The sequence below is a fragment of the Eutrigla gurnardus genome, assembly GCF_963514095.1.
Source record: "Eutrigla gurnardus genome assembly, chromosome: 7".
Lineage (NCBI taxonomy): Eukaryota > Metazoa > Chordata > Actinopteri > Perciformes > Triglidae > Eutrigla > Eutrigla gurnardus.
In genome coordinates this window covers 30,221,275-30,240,665 of record NC_139921.1, presented here as the reverse complement: position 1 = coordinate 30,240,665, position 19,391 = coordinate 30,221,275, and the positions used below count along the sequence as shown (strand labels likewise).

General features: G+C 44.1%; 2 protein-coding genes across 2 annotated transcripts in view; one reads left to right on the top strand and one right to left on the bottom strand.

Moving 5' to 3' along the window:
- Positions 1-3,389, top strand: part of slc25a21 (solute carrier family 25 member 21) — a 79,547-nt gene extending 76,158 nt beyond the window's left edge. Inside the window, exons 9-11 of the mRNA XM_084013436.1 lie at positions 685-866; positions 1,954-2,006; positions 2,469-3,389. Coding sequence (XP_083869562.1) covers positions 685-866; positions 1,954-2,006; positions 2,469-2,530 — 297 coding nt within the window. The 3' untranslated portion in view covers positions 2,531-3,389. The remainder of the gene's footprint in view (positions 1-684; positions 867-1,953; positions 2,007-2,468) is intronic.
- Positions 3,390-6,361: 2,972 nt separating this feature from the next.
- Positions 6,362-14,442, bottom strand: pax9 (paired box 9). Its single transcript, XM_084012952.1, has 4 exons — positions 14,096-14,442; positions 12,881-13,495; positions 11,055-11,194; positions 6,362-7,750 (listed from the first exon to the last, which is right to left on the bottom strand). Exons 1-4 carry the CDS (start codon positions 14,097-14,099, stop codon positions 7,493-7,495), a joined length of 1,017 nt encoding a protein of 338 aa, XP_083869078.1. The 5' UTR covers positions 14,100-14,442; the 3' UTR covers positions 6,362-7,492.
- Positions 14,443-19,391: the final 4,949 nt, after the last annotated feature.

Below are 19,391 nucleotides of genomic sequence, written 5' to 3'. Positions count from 1 at the left end.
GAACGTGTGAGATGTTTGCTTAAGGCTGTTAGGAAGTGGGTTGATGGGTGTACTTAGGCTGAGGGTATGTTACCCACTTCCCCACATCCCACTTGAAAAAAACAGAAGAAGTGGGATTAGCTGTTGATTTACCTCGACTCTCAGGGTGTCCAGCCACTTGAGAAAGGCCTGGACCAGAGAGGCTGCTGTCATTTGTAAAAATATCCCGGCCAATTAGCTGTCAGAGCTCTCCGAGTCTGGGCTTCTTTGGTACAGTAATACCCCTGTACCGAGTCACAGCCCAATTACCTAAATTGTCCCCATATGCCTCCCCAGTCTGCCTGCATGCACCCTGTTTATAAATCCTCTGTCTTGGCTCCCAAAGAACATGTGCTTCTGTTCAGCCAATCAGAACGTTGCACCACAGTCAGGAAGCACTAATCTGCCCCCCCGCTACCATAAAATGATCAGGGCTTTCATGCCAGCTTTGCAGTCATATGTGAAAGCCCCCTCATGCTCTCCCCCACTTTAGCTCATAAATATATAGATAAAGATATAGATATAGATATATACATATATATATGTATATTGCTGAAAGTTTTATTTACTACTTAGGTGTTGTGCAGGGATGTTTAACACCTGGTGCCCACGCTTAAAATGTTTCCAGTTAAATCCATTCTTTAACCCAAACCTTTCCTTTACCAGGATCCTACCCTGGAGTTCATGAGGAAGTTCACTATCGGCCTCGTGTCTGGGACCATCTCCTCCTGCGTGAACATTCCCTTCGACGTAGCCAAGAGTCGCATCCAAGGCCCCCAGCCTGTGGCCGGAGAGATCAAGTACCGCACCTGCTTCCAGACCATGGCACTGGTGTCCCGCGAGGAGGGGTAGGAACCTGGTGGGATAAGTAGGGGGATCATCCGTAGAAAAGGACATTAAAAATGTAAACACTGCAGCCCTGGAATCCAAGAATTAATGAGGCACTCTGTCTGCTTTGTTAGCAATTGATAGTTGGTTGTCTGCCAAACTGGCAAACTTGGCTGTCAGAAAAGACAAATGTACCAGCTGCGGCTACAAGTTAGCAGCTCGATGCAAAGCTGCGATCCGGAGTTTCCTGCACTGACTACAGGGGGAAGTGCGTGAATGGCTCGATGCAAAGCTGCGATCTCGTAAATGGAAATCAAATGGTGACATTTTCCTTCCAGGCTGTATTCCCCACGTGTGCGATCATACTTTTCTGCAGTCTGTCAGGCGTATAGTAAATGGTAACATATTTTCAAGCCTCGGAGCATGGCAGTTCTAAATGGAAGCTTCAAGGAAAAGATGTATGTTATGTTAGCCATGGCCCTAGGCGTTCCACTTTCCCCCATGCAGCTCCACTAGACAAGGGCCAGTGAGATGTTTGTAGTTAGTGGATGCAGGAGCCTTGGGGGCTGTTGCGGGAACGGTACTGAAACGTTGTCGTCGCAGGGGTGCATGGAGGGTGCCCCCTCCGCCACATCCAGTCCCCCTGCTCTAACACAACACAGTCCCAGCTAATTAGTGGTCCCTATGGGAGACGTCGTTAAGCAGACCCTAACGAGCCGCACGGCGCTCCACGGGTCAATCTAATCAGACAGAGGGCCAGGGAGGAAGTGGGTCGAGCCTTATTAACGCCATCAGTGGCGGGGGCAGGGAGCGGGACAGGGAGCACGAGGCGGAGGCCGGCAGCCACTGATCACCTTGAATGCATTAAGGGGCAGGTACTCGCTACTGCTGGCCGTTAGACCCCAACTATGTACCTGACGACGGGGTGAGAGACAGACAGACAGGCAGGCAGGCAAGAACTCCCTTCCGCACTCCAGCCTATACACACATGCAGGAAGACACGTGAAGGTATACATAGATAAAAAACTATCTTAGTGGATTTACATCTAGTTATAACTGGTATTTTGTATTTGCACATTAGTAACATCCTATTCTGTTTTTCCATAGGTACATGGCACTTTACAAGGGGTTGGTGCCCAAGATAATGAGGCTTGGACCAGGTAACAAAAACTGACTTATACTGCTATTAAAATGATCCTCATACTCACAAATTGCATGTTACAGCAGATGAAAAAGTTTGAATAATATTGACATTGGTAAGAAAAAAAAAAACACTTTCCTGAAATCTATGTTTGTTTGGCATCTGGGAACTCTCAAATGATTCATCTAGACAGAGCTTCCCAAAGCATGCTAGTGTTAAATTCTGCTCTGCATGATTGAATGAAACAAGCCGAGAACAAGCACTACTACACTCAATTCTGACTATTTTGTACCGTGTATACCGTGTTATCTATATTACATAAAGGTCAAATTTTAAAATTGTTTTTATACAATTTGAATGGAAATATATATACTATATAGTGTCTCTCCTAATTAGCCCACCCTTGTATATTGTATGCTGCTTATTGGCTAGCAGGGAAACCCAGGTTGATTCACTGTGACTCTGGTCTGTTTGGTTGCAGGTGGAGCAGTGATGCTGCTGGTCTATGAATATGTGTCTGGATGGCTTCAGACAAACTGGTAACAAAAACAAATCACAGAAAGCAAACCAAACAAGAGTGCCTTATCCATTGTACCTCATTGCCAATATCGTTAACTTTCTCCACTAACGTTGGACCAAATTACTTTATTCTTTAGTTTTTTTAGTATTCTTTACTTTAGTTTCTATTGATCTTGAATATATATTCACTGCTTCGCAAAATACCAAATCAGCATTATGATTGTTCTTAATGGAACTTTCTAAGGAAAAACTATGTCTTAAACTTAATAAAAAAAACTTAATAGTTACTTTCTCAGGAAATAAAATTGTCTAAAAAACTTTTCTAAAAGAGAGCAATGCCCTGAAAAACTATTTTCTCGATCAGCTCCCTACTATGACTAATGGGCGTCCTACATGGACTCAAGAACTTTTTGAATTTTCTGCCAAATCTAGAACAGTTTGGGTTATTTCACACAAGAGAGATGTGTGCTCCTCTCACCGGTTTTTGGGAGGTTGAAGACTAAATCTGAGCACACTGCACTCACACGGTGCTGATGAAGTAGTTTATTTAGCTATGAATACTTAATGTCATCATGCTAAATATTTGAAACCAACATTTCAGTGGCTAGAATGTTCAAATGAAAGAAAACACCAAGTACGGAAATGAAGGTTACAAAAGGACTTAGATAATTGAAGAAAAAAAGCAAAAAACTCCACTCTGGACTCACTGTGAAGCACTCTATTATAGATCATGATAATATAGTTCAGAAGAGTCTCCCTTTGAGCTCTGCAGACAGCTAACATCACTGGTATCTTTATAGATATATCGCTATATTACTGTAATGGTAATTTAAACTGCTATACTGCACGCACCCCCACTATGACTGTGTCTGTACACAAACATACACATGATTGTTAATATGTACCCTGATCACACCCATCTTACTGAGCCTTAATGTATATCTTCTAATAGCCGCAATAGTGCCTCTTAATAACAATTATTGTGTATCCGAATTTCTAGAACTTTTTTCATGATTATCTTTTTTGCATGACTGATATTTTTATGTACCTCCTTTTAAATGTGGAACATGAAATCTTTTATTCGTAAGAAATTGCTATCCTGATGATTAATACTGGCTTTTGTGAAAACGTAACGTGTATCGGTAACAAATAATAAAAAAAAGAGAATATTAAACTCCTCACTTGGGTCCTCACTCCTGTGTGTGTGTGTGTGTGTGTGTGTGTGTGTGTGTGTGTGTGTGTGTGTGTGTGTGTGTGTGTGTGTGTGTGTGTGTGTGTGTGTGTGTGTGTGTGTGTGTGTGTGTGTGTGTGTGTGTGTGTGTGTGTGTGTGTGTGTGTGTGTGTGTGTGTGTGTGTGTGTGTGTGTGTGTGTGTGTGTGTGTGTGTGTGTGTGTGTTGATATAAGCGGGTCACCTTAGAGCACTTAGTTGTGTGAGAACCTGTCAGCTGTAGAAGTTGTATTAGCCAACCGAGCTTTCTCTCTCTCTCTTTCTGTCTCTCTCTCACTCGCTCCCTCTCTGGGGGGGGGGGGCTTTAGTGCAAGCTAAAACAACAAGCTCAAGAAATGCAAATGTCTGCGGGGATGGCTGGGAGGGTTACCACACACATTCTCTGCCTCTGCCAGTCTATCTCCCACACAGATATGCAAAAACACACACCTGTTGAACAGCCTTCGGGGTAATGGCTACTCTGCGAGAGGCTCATCTCCACCTCATCTGTAGTAGCTTACATTGAGCCACGTTGGCGTTTGACAGTTATCATTAACGTGGCTCCTGGTTTAGTTTTTTGCCCAGGGGCCCGCGGTGATAGACTGGCAACGCGATCGTAAGCGCTTAACGTGTCCTTTCGGTAATGGAGTGCTGAACGTGTATGTTTGTTTCAGAGCTGACAGCTTTGCTACATGTGCGCCGTGTGTTGCTGGTAGCCGAGCAACGAGACCCACCCTTCACCTGAATTCCCTGCACACCACGCTGGTCGTAAATCTTCTGTGACAAAGCCCCCCCCCCTTCTTTACACCCTTCCGTGTACGTTCCTCATCTTCACCGGTAACATTTCAATTCAGTGGCTCCTCTTTGACAAGCCCGTTATTTGGACACGGCCCTACCTGTCGTCCCTTATGTGGCTAATGATTAATATAAATGAAAATGTAAAACGCAGTGATTCATGGACGTGGGAGCTGTGTGCGTACATACCAAAGACACAGAACCAGACATGTAGTGTTTTTCCGAGCCCGTTTTCTTTTTCTTTTCTTTTACTCACCTGTGTGCTCAGCGTTGCTGTTTTAAGGCTTTAAGAAAACAATCTGGCTGTCATCAGCTTCTTTTTAGAAACGTCCATTGAGCAGGCGCATGCACAAAGTACTGTATTCGCCCAGTACTCTGCTCTGTGTTACTGCAAATGGCTGTCTTTTTTCTGATTGCATGTGGAGAAATAAAGATAACCATATGACACTGAAGTCAGACTCGGCATCATTAATTATAAACACGTGTCTGCCCCTATTTTCTTTTTCTTTTTTTCAAACGTCTTTTAGACCCTCGCCTCGGCAAAGCTGACCAACATTAGACTACAAGAGCAGGGATTATTAGACTTTCGAGAAGCTATTCCTCCCGTCTAGAAAACACACTGTTCCTATTTTTTAAATACTGGTGTCAATTAAGACGACCACATTTTAATTTTGTTGCATGAGTCAGAGGAGACTAACAAGACTGCTCGGTTAATGTAGCTTAGTTGAAAGGAAAAGTTGTTCGGCCTTGTTGTGTGTAGTCTGAGGCTGGGGGGGGGGGGGGCATGTAACGACTTTTTCATGCCACTCAAAGGGAGTTAACCATCATTTAGTGTACGTGATGGATGGTGGATGGTAAAGGGGTGGCTGTGAGGGCTGACTGGTGCAGCGAGTGTATGATCATCACGTCCCTGTGATGTGGTTCACATACGGTCAAAGCAACACTACGATCCCTGAGCAACGGTCCGTGACCACTGGATGCGGGGAAGAGTGCTTTCCAAGTCAAATCAGCCCCTGCATGGGGAGGACTGTTGACACTGTTGCATGGGGAGGGGGGGGGACTGTTTACTCTGTAACACGGGAGGAATGGAAACACAGGGGCCATAACTAAAGAAACCAGCAGCATGTAAAAGAGCAGGTGAGCAATTTTTATCAAGTTATTAATCTACAATTTCACGTCCAGGCCAGAGCCCCGTGTGTTTGAATATCTGGTTTCCACTGCCGGGCTAGACGGGGCCTGCCAGGCGCACGTCATTTATTTCACTACACATTCCCCCCGCAACTCTCGCAAAGTATTTTTTGCATCATTTTGCAAACATGTCATTTGTCAAGCGGCCCGTGTGCTGTTTCCCCTTTGTAATGAACATGTTGAGTCGGCCCTGGCGAGCCCTGCTCGGGCCTTTTTTTGTGGCCGCCAAAGGTTCGTGTTTGGGTCAGATGTCTGATGACCTTGGAGGCCGCAGGCCAATGAGCCTATTTGTGGCTCTCCGAATGCACATGGACTCCACCTCAGAGTCTCGGGAGACTTCGTCTCACAGATCCCAACGTTTTAATGCCACGGCGATGTTCTGGCTTACCGTGACGTGCAACACGCCTAGATCTAACTGAAGAATTCTTCGTGGCTGTACATTTTAATGCATGAAGTTAAACCTTTGCTTTTATTTTATTTATTTTTTTCAAAATCATGCCACTCTTCCTTGAAATATAAATATGAAATATTTACTGAGATTAGAAACTATCACATCTCTGTATTAATGTACTTTATTTTTTATTTTATGTATTCATTTTTTAACGTTCTACATAAAATATGTGCTTTACACCTTTTTTTATTTGAAAACAATTGTGCAAAATTGCATTTTGTAGGATAAATATTTATAAACACATAATTACATTTTTTTATACCACCTTTTGTCATTGAGCAAATATTCAGGCGTAAATGTTCTATAATATAGAAAGGGCCACATTAAGTGTAATGAGGTGAGGTTATTTTAATGACTGAAACCCTTTTGAAAGAATGGCTTTATGTGGTGACAGTAACCGTGCGTGCTCAAAGCATTTCTGACGAACTTTCCTAGTGAGCCGTGACGCGGTAATAGAAAATGCAGGCCTCGTGTGAGTGTGCACATATAGTTTTTATGAAAAGCAGTTTCCTGCTCATGTAAAACAGGCCGGCAAGCTACAAACTGTTGAGGATTTCCCCCCAAAAAACAACCGTCAGACTCGAGGGAGACCAATAACAGCCAAACAATTTAATAAGATACATTCAATTTCATTGTGCAACATTTGTCAATTGTTAATGCTCTCGACTCCAACATAAGACTAATGCCAATTTTGTCTAAACGTGCGTGGAGATTCCCGTGCTGTCTTTAAGGGCTAATTGCACTTCATTCAACGTACCTTAAACTAATAAATAAACTCTTCTCTGGAGCTACATTTTTAGAGAAGTGGGAAAACAATGCTCCATGAGACAGTTAATTTTTGCAAAACAGGAACACAAAAAGTGTACAAACGCACACACAAAAAAATATATATATATATAATATATATATATATAAACATAGCAATTATTAAGCACCCTGAAACACTAATGCAAAGTTTTCCCCTCCTCTTTGATTGCTTACTCATGAAGTTATACATTACCCCATTTTGCCCAAAGACATTTGCAGTAAGGAATCTGAGAGGAATTGTGTTGATGGATGGAGTAGCGGTCATACATCAGTCCTTCAGTACACCTGTCTGTCTAGCAAGTTCTTTCAGACAACAAGTTTGATGTTGAAAAAGAATGTTTATTCCTCGCGTGTCTTTAGTCTGACTGTGTGGGGGAGGGGGGGGGGGGGCAGGGGGCACAAATATGAGTCCTGGGGCCGAGTCCTTCATAGGAAAGGAGGCAGTGGGAATGAAATGAAGCCACAGGGGACAGACTTGTTGTCTCCTGTCCTCGCCGTCTCTCCCTCCACCCGCCCCTCGTGCTCTCCCGCCTGTCTTCACAGCGCCGAGGCGGTGACCGGGCGGATGGCGTCACGGTTGGCTGCCATGCTCTTGAAGGCCAGAGAGGTGGCGATGTCACAGTTGCGGGGAGAGAGAGCACTGCCACTGGCCGGCTGCCATGTGGGACCGGTCACATAGGCCGACGTGGTGGCGCTGTACCCCATGTAGGGTGACACTTGGGTGGTGGGAGGGTGGTAGGGAGGGATGCTGGGTGCTGTGACATAGCTGTTCACTGTGGGCAAGCCATTCAGCATCTGGGAACAAGAAAAAGAGAGCAAAAAATCAGCATTTAAAATGTCTCAAATGTCACTGGTAACTTCGGTCGCCAGAAATCACGGTCAGTGATTTTCATTCTGTGGTTTGCCTCAGAATTGGAGGGAAAAAAGGAAATAATTTGCCATAAAAGCTAGTCACTTGACAAAAAGGATCGAGAAGTGAGAGTTGAATTTTTAGCTACATAGTTTGGTGACCCCCAACCCAGGTAGACGCACACGAGCTGCTGAGGTCTAATGGAAAAAAGCTGACGCAAGCCGTAGGAGAAAGCAGAGACGGAATAGTGATTGAATTAAAAACAGCAGAAACTATAATTCTAACTTCACAGTCACCACATAAAAAACCCATTTTCCCAATTTTGATGAAAGTATGAATGATCAATTACGCTCTGTAATGCTCCTGGAACGTATTAAAGATGGATAAAAACTGTACATGCATGATTGCCCGTCTGTCTGTGGGACTTGTTTTCTACCCAGAAGTGGGCCGTTTACCGAGGCGGCGTTGATGTACCGCGTCAGACGATGGGAGACGGGCTGGTTGGGAGCGCCACAAAACAGATGTCACGAGAGATTGGGAGTGAAAGGACAGGAAGAGGGGAAATATGATAGAGAACGAGGCGAGCGTGGGGTTGGGGATCATGAATGGGCTTTTGCTCTTCTGGCACAGCGACAGGACTTAACTTGAGGAATTCACCAAAGCATTATAACAGGGGGGCCGAATTCTGTTCCTGGGTGGTCTGCAACTACTGAGATCTATTTTTTAAAATTGGGATATTCTCTGTTTTGTTGACTTATTTTCATTGACTGCCAGAGTCGCTAGCTAGTTTTTTTATTTTTTGTTTTTAAATGGATATATAAAAGCTGTACTCCAAGCTGACATTTGTGGCGATTATAAAACATAACTACAGAGGGAAAGCTAGTTTTGTGTGTGTGTTTGTGTGCGCACGCTCCTTGTGGGTGTCTGTGGGCCTTGTGTTGGGTGACTGCGGGTGTCTGGGTGGGTGTCTGTTGGTGCTTGTGGGTGTTTGTGTGTCTTCACGATACTGAAAAGCTCATTTCAGAAATAGCCGCACACGCTTTGAGCTAAAATAATGTTTTTTCAATTAAATCAATTGGGGGAAAATGTTAATTGGACTAAAAGATGATCACATCTTCCACGAATGAAAAGGTACACATGGGACGCACACTGCAGTGCATACAGGATGTATACTTTACAAACAAGAAACACCTTTTTGGTACGATGCAATCACTGCAAGAACACGTAGCCTCTGGAATGACAGCAGCGTTGAATCAATAGCAGTCTGACACAAAGTCAACAGCATTTAAAAGGGAGCATTTATGGCTCATATCACATTGTTACCTTTAAGGGGAACCTGTTATTTTGTCCACCCCTGAAGTGGCTATACTTACTATATACAACAACATTTATAAATATATACCTACAAAATATGTATATACTCCACCTAAGGAAATACAAAATGTGTGTATTGTATTTATATATTTTAAACTAGTTTGTTTTGCATTATATTTGACAGTCAACATATTTCAATAAAACACATTTTGAGGCCTATTAATAAATATAAATATAAATATATATATATATATATATATATATATATATATATATATATATATATATATATATATATAAATATAAATATAATATTCATCAGAAAATTGAAGAATGAAAAAAAGTATTGAAATAATTACAACTCAAATCCTCTCTGATCCCTTCGTTTATATCTCAAACAAAGCACAGGAACTATTTAAAAGCTCGTTCTAGCGTGTAGTCTAGTAAATATATTTATATATATATATATAATTTTAAAATCTTTTTAAGAATCTTAACCTTGAATCTATTCTTGGTGATGCTCTTCCTCCAGGAAACCCCGAGAGTCCCATGGGTGCGTCTGCCCTCCAAACAGCGCCTTTGGGCCGCATGTTCCTAACCGCAGCCCTCCGGTCTGACGCAGAGATCGGTGTGTGTGATTTATTGTCCCGTTTGAATGGATTTCTATCATCTTAAAGAGAAGATAAGAATTGGGCCTGTAGCCATCCAGCATGGCGTCTCTCTTTTACCGAGTGTCTCTGAACGCGCCTCTCCTCTACGTTAGATGGCCAGCTGCACGTCACGAAGGCCCGCTGAATCCTCCAGGTTGGTGCTGCAGCGCCTCTTGCTATTTGTTTTTGTGTTATTTATAGAGTTGTTGTTTTCTTCATTTAACGGCGCACTTCGGTTCTCGCGCGCCACTCAGCCAGGCCGCGCGTACACGTGACGTCGGCCCTTCTGTCAGCGTAACGAGCGCCAAAACTCCACACGTCGTAAAGTGGCAAAAAAATAAGTTATGCGCCATGAAATTGTTGTTTTTCTTTTTTCTTTTCTTTTTTCGGTCTGTAACGAGAATTGCACGCCCTGACAAAATCAATCAATCACGCATTTGTGCAATAATATGGATTTTTGTTTACCTTCTCCAGAAAACTTAAAATGAAAGCATATAAAAAAGACCAAAATTAGTTTTAATCATAGAGAAAAGAGTAAAACTCTAAATTGATGTAGGGACTATCATAAACTGTATGTATAAGAATGAAACTAGGAAAACCAATATTTTAAATTAACCCGAATGCGTGTTCAGTTGAAAATCGGCGTGGACTGGTGCATCAATCTGCTTTATTTTGGAACTCATAATAATAATGTTTATTATAATAATAATTAATGTATCGAAAGTTTAGCCCTCCACAGTTTTTTTTAGACAAAATATTATCTTCTGCACGTTTTTCGACAGAACCCTGAAGAAGACAAGTTGTTAGTTGAATGTGTTGAAACGCTGCCTGGCTTCTAACACTGAAAGCAGGCCATTAAAGTGCTGTAGGCCCGTTCGGAGAATGTCCCAGGAAAACCTTGGAGTTACTTGACGCTTATTTATGGATACCACCCGTTTCTGAGTGTTAAACACGCTGCAATTATTGTTCTTATTTTTATGTTTTTTTAACTCAACACCCAGCTGGGAAACAATAACCAAGAGAATCCAAATGTATTATCCTAGTAAATATGAGGATAATTCCTAAAAGCACCGATCACGCAGGCTGCGCAATAGTGCAACAACAAGAATATCTTATTATTATTATTATTATTATTTAAAACGCAACACGACCAGCATATTAACTCCGTGGAATTTCCAAGCAACACAAACAAACATATTCTAAAATACTCCAGAGTTCAGTTCGGTTAAAAGCCTGTTGTTGCATTTACAAAAAGAGAAATGAGGTGTCCATGTTTTAGTTTTACCTGTGTGTATTTTGCTTCAGGTTCTAAATGCGGTTTTTCCACGCCATTGATTAGTGCGGAGCTTGCAGGTGGGACATTAGTCCTGTTTATAGCGCTCCATTCTTCTAGTTTGGTGCTGGAAAAGGATGGACTGTCACTAACTGGGGGGCACAAGAGAGACAGAGAGACAGAGAGACAGACAGAGAGAGGATATTTTTAAGATGGCAGAAAAGACCCACACAGGCCGCTGCGCCTCGCGCATCCATCAAGCCGCAGGTTAACCAGGTCAAGACAAGACCATAAATCCATAAAAGACATTTTTGCACCGAAGACTAAATCATTTGTCATTTAAGCACAAATGGCCCATTTTTCTTATAAAACGTTTGTTAAATGTTTTTATTATTTTGATCTAATACAATATTTACATAATCTGCTATCGCCGCTGTCTAAATCCCTGCACGGGAGATAATCATGACATTTCATCATTTTCATGTGTCAACCATGAATCCGTACGTGATCAGGTTTTGAACGTCAGTTAAAGCGTCGGTGGTGTTTTTGTTGATGTTTTCTTCACGTGTCGAAAGTCAATCGAGGGAATGAAACGAGACGTTTTGATTGGACCGAGGCCCGGTTGAAGATCCGGTGGGTCGGGGACGTTTAAGCCCACCAAAGCGTCTTTCTGTCGGGGGAAAAATTAGATTTACTCTCACGTCTCCCTCCTTTTGTGCGTGATGGATATTCTATGAAACCCCAACGTTTACACTGGGGAGAGGGGGGGCGTTTTTAAATTGTGTACATATTAAAAAGCCTGTGTGTCCCCTCTTCACATTAAATATTAGCTCAAGTAAAACATCTCTACAGGCCTAATAGACGGTTAATCATGTACACGTTGTCCTGATTTATTTCATTTTTTTAACCATTACCTGCTATTTTTTTATTTCTTTTAATTGTATTTCTTTTAATGATTTGACTCGTGTTTCCTCCACTTTGGTGTAAATGAGCCCTCGACACCAAACGTAGGCCCATACTGTTAAACGTAGCATTCAAAACATCTGTTAATCATTTAGAAACGCACAAATTGTTTAAAATGGCAGCCTTTCAACACACACACCCGCCCTCCTGTGATTTCTCTGAGATACCGGCCTCGCGTTTGTCTCGTTTAGATCGGCCCGGTTCGGCCCGGTTCGGCGGCGGAGGCCGGGCCGCCGTGGAAGCCCGAGTCCTGCCAGCGAGAGACTGTTTGTAATAGACTGACAGCGCTTCGCTTCCTGCCACTGGAAAACAAGCACTCCGGAAAAACCCTTCCACAACACCGAGCCGACCATTAACACTGATTTATGCCGGATCCTGTTTCACTGTTTCCAAAACAGTTGTGGTCTCGTTGAGACACATGAAGACCCCCCCCCCCCCCCTCCCCAAACTACCTGCGTGGACCCGATCACGTTAAACCTGCAGAAATCCTGCACAACATGTCTGGCTCCGAAGTCGAACATCCAGCTCAGCTCGTTGTGATGCACTCCATCTCCACCGCCTTCCCTCTAATATTCCACATCCGCCACTTAATTATTACAGCAAGGCCGGACCATCTGGTTCTGGACTGACCTGCCCCCCTTTTCAAATCAATATCAGCCGGCAGGTCAAATGGCCTTTAAGCCTCCCTCTCTCTCCCCGTGGAGACCATAGAGGCTATAACGTCCCTATGGTTACGTTTGGAAGCCTATAAAAACAACTAGAGGAGCTCAAATAGAAAACTACATACATCCTATCTCTCTCTCTCTCTCTCTCTCTCTCTCTCTCCGTTTAAACGCAGTGCCATACAGAAGCGGCCTCCATGCAGCCATGCTTACTTTGTTGCTCTGTAATAGACCGTATCCCCAGAATATCTGTCACCGAGTGCGAAGAGGGCCATATCCTGTGCATGGCCATGTGTCCGGGGAGGGTGGGCATGCCGGGGGGAGTGGGCACTTTGGACGTCGGGTACGAGTACAAGTGGTTGTAGGGTATCGTCGGCTGCGGCGGCGGGTGAGGCGCCTGCTTGCCCGACTCGTACTGGCCCTGCTGGGACAGATTCCCGATCTTGTTGCGGAGGATCCGGCTGATGGAGCTGACGGAGGGCAGGTTGAACTTGTCGCACACCCCGTCGGCGAGTAGCCTGTCCCGGATCTCCCAGGCAAAAATCCCCGGGTCCCTCTGCTTGTATGTCCGTATGTGCTTGACCACGGTGGGCGTGGTGACGCGCGGCTTGCTGCCCCCGATGGCCCCCGGGAGGATGGAGCCGGTCTCGTTGTAGCGGGCCAGGATCTTGCTGACGCAGCCGTGGGAGACGCGCAGCTGCCTGCTGATGTCACAGGGTCGGATCCCGAGCTGGGCCAGCTCCACTATCCGGAGCCGGATCGCGTTGGGGAGCGGCCTGCCGTTGACGAACACGCCGCCGAGTTGGTTCACCTCACCGAAGGCTGGCTCTGGTGACGAAAACAAACGGCACAACAATGAGACATGCAGGCGATGAAAAGCCGAGCCGAGGCCGACCGCAGAGCGCGGGGCCGGGCTGAACCGCACACATCCAGCGCCTGCTATACGTGTATAACCTGCAGCACATATGAGAGGTGTCAACCCGTGTTTTCAATTAGCTCTTCACAATGTCATTTATTAAAACGGGTTGTAATAGATCATTCCTTCAGTCCCTCGTGATGCACACGCGCATGTTCTCAAAGGTTTTCAACAACAACAAAAATAGTTTTGACTCTTAAAAAAAATCCTAATTCGTCTCTTTTGAGTTATGTGTAACATTTTGGGTGAAAAGCACCAACCGAAGCTGACGTGATTGTTGCGCACTCGAGCTCTAAAGTTCCCAAAAAGTCGTGCGTAACTGACGCGTGTCATAACTCCGCGTGCTGGTGTCCTCCCACCGGATTCACAGGTAAACCGTCCCGCCAAAACCCGTCCCACACCGCCTCTATATATCTCGCTACGGGGGTTTCCCACCTTGACTTCGGGACCTTTCGCCGCATCCCTGACGAGAAGAAAAAGAGAAGAAACGCGATCCCCGCATGGAAACTCACCCATCGTGTTAAAGCCGCAAATGAAGAACACGGTGTCCGGTTTGTGCCTCCTGCGTGGGTCCTGCTCCGCGTCCAGCGTGTCCACTGTCCAAACCCGCGTCCAAGAAAATCTTCTTGCGCGATAAGGAACGAGAGGGACAAAATTCTCGATCTGTTTCCTGACGGCGCTGCAGACAGGCTTACATTTCAATCTGTTGGAATTAGGAGGCTGGACTTCCAACGCTTCCCCGTCACTGATTGGCTCCCCCCTCCGCTAAGCCTTCGAGATCGCTCGGAGCTGCCTTGCTATTGGTCCAAAAGTTTGACATGACAAGTCCACAGATGTCCCCCCTCAGTCCTCCTCCTCGTCCCGGTCTGTCCCATCAGAGAGCAAAGCTGGGATATACCACCATGAATGTTATTGAGACAGATGTGGTGAGTATTTAAAGCAATATCGAGATTTTGTAGCAGATCTTCGGCTGTTTAACAGTAAATAAGAGGACGCGTAAGAGCAGCTCCATCACAGGAACATCACCTGAACAATGTCTAGATACATATGTTCATGAAGATACACATACTCGTGCAATTAAACCCCCAGTGTAATAATGTACATTTAGTTTTATAACGAGGATGAAATCCGCGCCACGACACCATCCTTCATCTCGACCTTTGAAACGGCATCATTAAATGTAAATTAAGGGCATGGGAGGAAATGAATGGTTGGTTTTGAGTGATGCGATTGGCTGATCTTTTTTTTTTTTTTTTTTTTTAATTTGTATCTCTATGTGCGCGAGGATTATCACGCTTTCCCTCTATTTGTCCCATGTTTGTACTCTCATTTACGCACCAATTAGCTAAAAAACGGGGATAATGATTTAGTTTTTTGTTGTTGTTTTTTTGTTTTGCTGAAAACGAGGCGATAAAATGTTCAACCTTTTTTGGAAAGAATCTGTCTGGAGACGCAGTTTGAAAATGAATAACAGACCCTATATTTTTTTATCTCCTGCAAGCCAATTTTTAAATTAAATATGATGTGATTTACTTGGACGTGTGTAAAACGAGCATTACACTTTTAAGGGCTTAATGTTCCCCTTTTCAACTGCTTTCAACTTTCAGAGTCCATTTGATCTGCGTTAAGGTTTTGCACCGGGTAGCTTTAAGCCATACAGGACTCTTGATATGATAACGAAACGAGCGTTTTATGTCTAACCCTTTCTGTAATTAGCTTCTAGACTAAAAGTAGGCCGACCGATATCCATCTTAAGGGTCATTTACTGCACAGAAACCTCACATGCAGGCTAAAGAGTTGTTGCATCCCGAACAAACACGCCGTAACGTTACGCATTCACTCTGTCTCCACATCCTGATGCACTCTAACGCTTTTGGCTTTTCTCGTGTCATATTGTTTTTAAAAAAGGCCGCGGCGCGCAACCGAGCCACGGCTCTCCTGTAACGGCCGTGCGAGTAGGGATATCGTTGCAAAACCTTCCGCTGACATTAAACACCGGAGCGACCGCGAGGGGCCGAGATGTCCACAACTATTCCCCGGTGTTCGGTTCAGGCCTGCGGGCTCCACACACGAGGGTTAAAGTCCCCTTTCCACGCAGAAATCTGTAAACGCGCTCCAAACACTCAGATCGGCCTGAGTTTCAGCCGTTATTTGGAGATCCTTTTGTGTTTAAGTGGATCATTTTTTGTCTTAAATGGGCTTCTTAGTTTTAGCTTTTTCCCCCCTCTTTAATTTACCAGCGCTTATGCCCCCCCACCTGCCCACCCTGCTGAGCTCCCAGGCCACTAATGCGTCAAGGATAATGTTTACCGTGGGGAAACGTGCTCAACTTGTTTCCACTGAGGTTCCTCTGGTGGCTGAAATAACAGAAGGTCAGTGTTGAGGGATCAAAGGTCTCCGCAAACTTCTCCATCTTCAGCGTTTTCTTGTTTAGACCCCACGGACACCTGAGCGTCCCCCCCCCCCCCCTGTGATACAGTAGATGATAAAGTCCTCGGGGGACGCTGCGTGTTTATTAATGACACAACTGGAAAACATATCGGAATCACTGCAGCCAGACACGTGATGTGATTATACCGCTCTAAAGAATTACACAGCTATTATTATTATTGTTATTCTTGTTATTGTATTATAGGCTGTTATGTTATGTAAAGCGCGCTGCTATGCCTTGTTAATAATGACATCCAGACTCGGCATGGCTGTCAAATGCCTGTACAGCGCACAAGCCCGAACTCGTCGAATTGAGTTGTTCAAACCGCCCGTGAAGGCAACGCATCACCTGTCAGACAAATTGTATAACGATAGACCCAAAGCTTCGACTGTTGGTCTCCCGGAGCGAGAGGCCTGTTCATTTCGGTTTCTGTGGATCCTCCTGTACTATAATAATAAAAATAATAATCATAATAATAAAAATCATAATAATAATAATAATAATAATACGGTCAGCAGCGGTAGTTTTCAAATCAACGCACCTTCATGTTCAGGTCTCACTTAGCTGACAAAAGACTACTTAAAGAAAATAGTAGTTTTTGCTTTGACGCGGTTCGGTTCAGTCCTGCAGGATTCAGGTCTGCGGTGCAGACCAGCACAGCGCTGCTGCGTTCAGGGTTTCTGTGCAGATGCGGATCTTCCAGTCTCACTGGGCCTCCATAATCTCCGCTTTAATGCTTGAGGTGCGTTTTGTAAATAACATCATAATCTTGCTCCTCTTCCAAAACTCCCACTGCTCTTTAGAAATGAGCTCTAAACATCCAGACTACATACTGAGACTATAATATTAGAAACTGTCATCTGATTGGATGGGATTCCCTTCTTTAAGTACAGATTAAGGCCTAAAGAAAAAAGAGCCAAGGGTAAAAACATGGTGTGATTTATTAAATACCTGGGTAATTGGACTCATTTGACTTATTAATGCGTATTTGCCTCTCTTGTTGACACATTTCTTCTTCTCTGCTCAGCAAACAGCCTACAGCCGGATAATGGTCGGCTCGTCCGTCTTACCTGCATGTTTATATCACAGGTTTCTTCACGTGAACGTGTTTGCTTTGCTTCCCGGCTGATTTCAGAAGCTCCTTATTGACTCAAGATGACGGAAGAGCGTGTTTACACTCTTGTCGTTGAGGTGCTTTTGGGGAGAAGATGCCCCGCCAGCTGAGGAGATCAATCAGACCGGTCCGTGTATCAGGTTGATTTAACCTCCAAATGTAAAAGGTGAGTAAAACACCTTCCTTTATGACTCTAACTGGACTTAATTCTCCCAAATGAGCTGAAATGAAGCATCGTGTTCGGGGGCTGCAGAGCCAAATCCCACACTTTCCAATGGCGTTATAAGATGTGACAGGAGGAGAGAAAAGTAGATCCGAGTTGTTTACATCTTCATCATGTCGAGCTGTAAACTGATAAATCAGCCACTCCCCGCGTAAGCATCTTTCTTCAAGTGTGAGCAAAGGGCCGTAACCGCCCTTTTGTTTTTAATTCCCACATTTTTACAACAAGTGAAGACTCGATGGGACGTGTTTGGTTTTTGGTTTGTTGTCGCCACAAAAACAAGAGATGCATCGCTGCTTTATGAGACATTTTCACCTCAAGTCGAAGATTTCTGCAACAGAAAAAGAGTCGCAACCTTTCGATTAATTCTGATCGAAAAAATAGTATGAAAGAGTCCACTTTTCACCTTTTTCTTCTCATAAATAAAAAGTGGCTTAAGAATAAAAACCTAAATTAAACGCTCGTCTTCCCAAAATAATTTTCTTCTCCCTCAAGAGCATCGTTTTAGAATATTTCACTCAACCAAAACGTGTCTCTTTATCGAGGTTTATTCTTCATCTCACAGAGAGACTTCATCATCAACCGAGTTAATGCAGCGGACTCCTCCTCCTCATTAATAAAACCACAATCAAAACGTCTAAATATATATTTTTAAATGTTGTAATAAGCATTTATATTCAGCACCTGTCAAATCCATTCATCTCTGGAGCTGATGATGATGATGATGATGATGAGAGGAAACCGCTTCCTCCATCAGTCGATCATATAAATATATATAAATATTCCAACAAACAGCCGATTAATCAGAAGCAGTTAGTTTATTTTTTAAGGACGTCTGAGCTTCTAAATATCTCCGAGTTAATCCGATTAAATCTTCATCTTCCACGTGTGCAGGACGTCGACCGGACGAGGAGAAATACACAAATACATGTATATAGTCAAGAAGAATAACACACAGTTTAGCAGATTAATATATTGGTAAACGTGTTCATACAGTTTTAAAGTTAAAACTTAAATAGCTGTTTTCAAATAAATTGTGTTTCTCGCTTTAAAACAACATTTTCGATGAAGGGAAATAGAAAAAATAAATGACATCAATCATTTTTCATTTTGAGAATCTGTATTTCATCATTTTAAGAGTCTTACGCCCATCTCCTAAATGCTGTCTAACAGTATGTTGCTGTTGTAATTACAGCGGTGCAGACTCTACTCTTCCTCCACAGAGAGCAGCACTGAGGCGCTCTGACTGACATCTGTCAACTCATCTTCTTTGTCTTTTTACAGCGGAGGACAGATGTTCTTGTGCAGAGCCGCTCAGGTTCTCCGTGGAGAAGCGGTGCAACTTAAAAAAGCAACATCCAAGTCCCCGGTGGAAAGTTCCCAGTATGATCCTGGGGGGAGTCACGCGCAGTGATTTCTAGTTGCACAGAGGGTTTGGAGGTCTGTCATCTCGTGCTAACTGTCCCCAAACTGACTGACAGCTGCGACCAGATACACGCACGCGCACGGAGAGTTATAGTGTGTGTTGCTTTCGAGGCCCGGTAGTGTGTCGCCCAGAAACACCACCACCGAGCCGGGCTATTAAAGCGCGGGGAGAGGTGGTTGGTACAACGGATATGAAGACCGGAGACGCTTGAATGTGCGGAGGCCGCTGCTTTTTGGGGGGATCACGCGTTTAAAGTTGCCTGTAACCTTGGCAGCCAAACGCGGCGGCGACACCATTAAAGTCCTTGTGCAGGTTAGCCCTTCTCCCGGTAACTTTAGTGCGGCCTTAATGAGGACGAACGCGGGTTAACGACTGTGTAGTCGTGTTTCAGAGGCCGGGTCCGGGTTCTCGGCGGAGAGGGGACAAAAAGAAACAATATTTACGACACTTTTACGCATACATCACTTTTGACATCTGTTCGTCTGGCACCTGGCAACCATTAGCATTAGATATTTCATTCCGCCCTCATTTGGAGCGCTCTTTGTCCCGAACCGAGGGGTAAAAAAAGATACTTGCACCTTTTGGTGGGCTTTTACGCGGCATTTCCTTTGTGC

Excerpts from the sequence above, each read along its gene's own strand:
- pax9 (XM_084012952.1), bottom strand. Across the intron at positions 11,195-12,880 it reads GTCTATTACAGAGCAACAAA|TTAGTGACAGTCCATCCTTT; the intron begins GTAAGCATGGCT and ends TGTGCCCCCCAG. Across the intron at positions 7,751-11,054 it reads CTGAAGCAAAATACACACAG|ATGCTGAATGGCTTGCCCAC; the intron begins GTAAAACTAAAA and ends TCTTGTTCCCAG.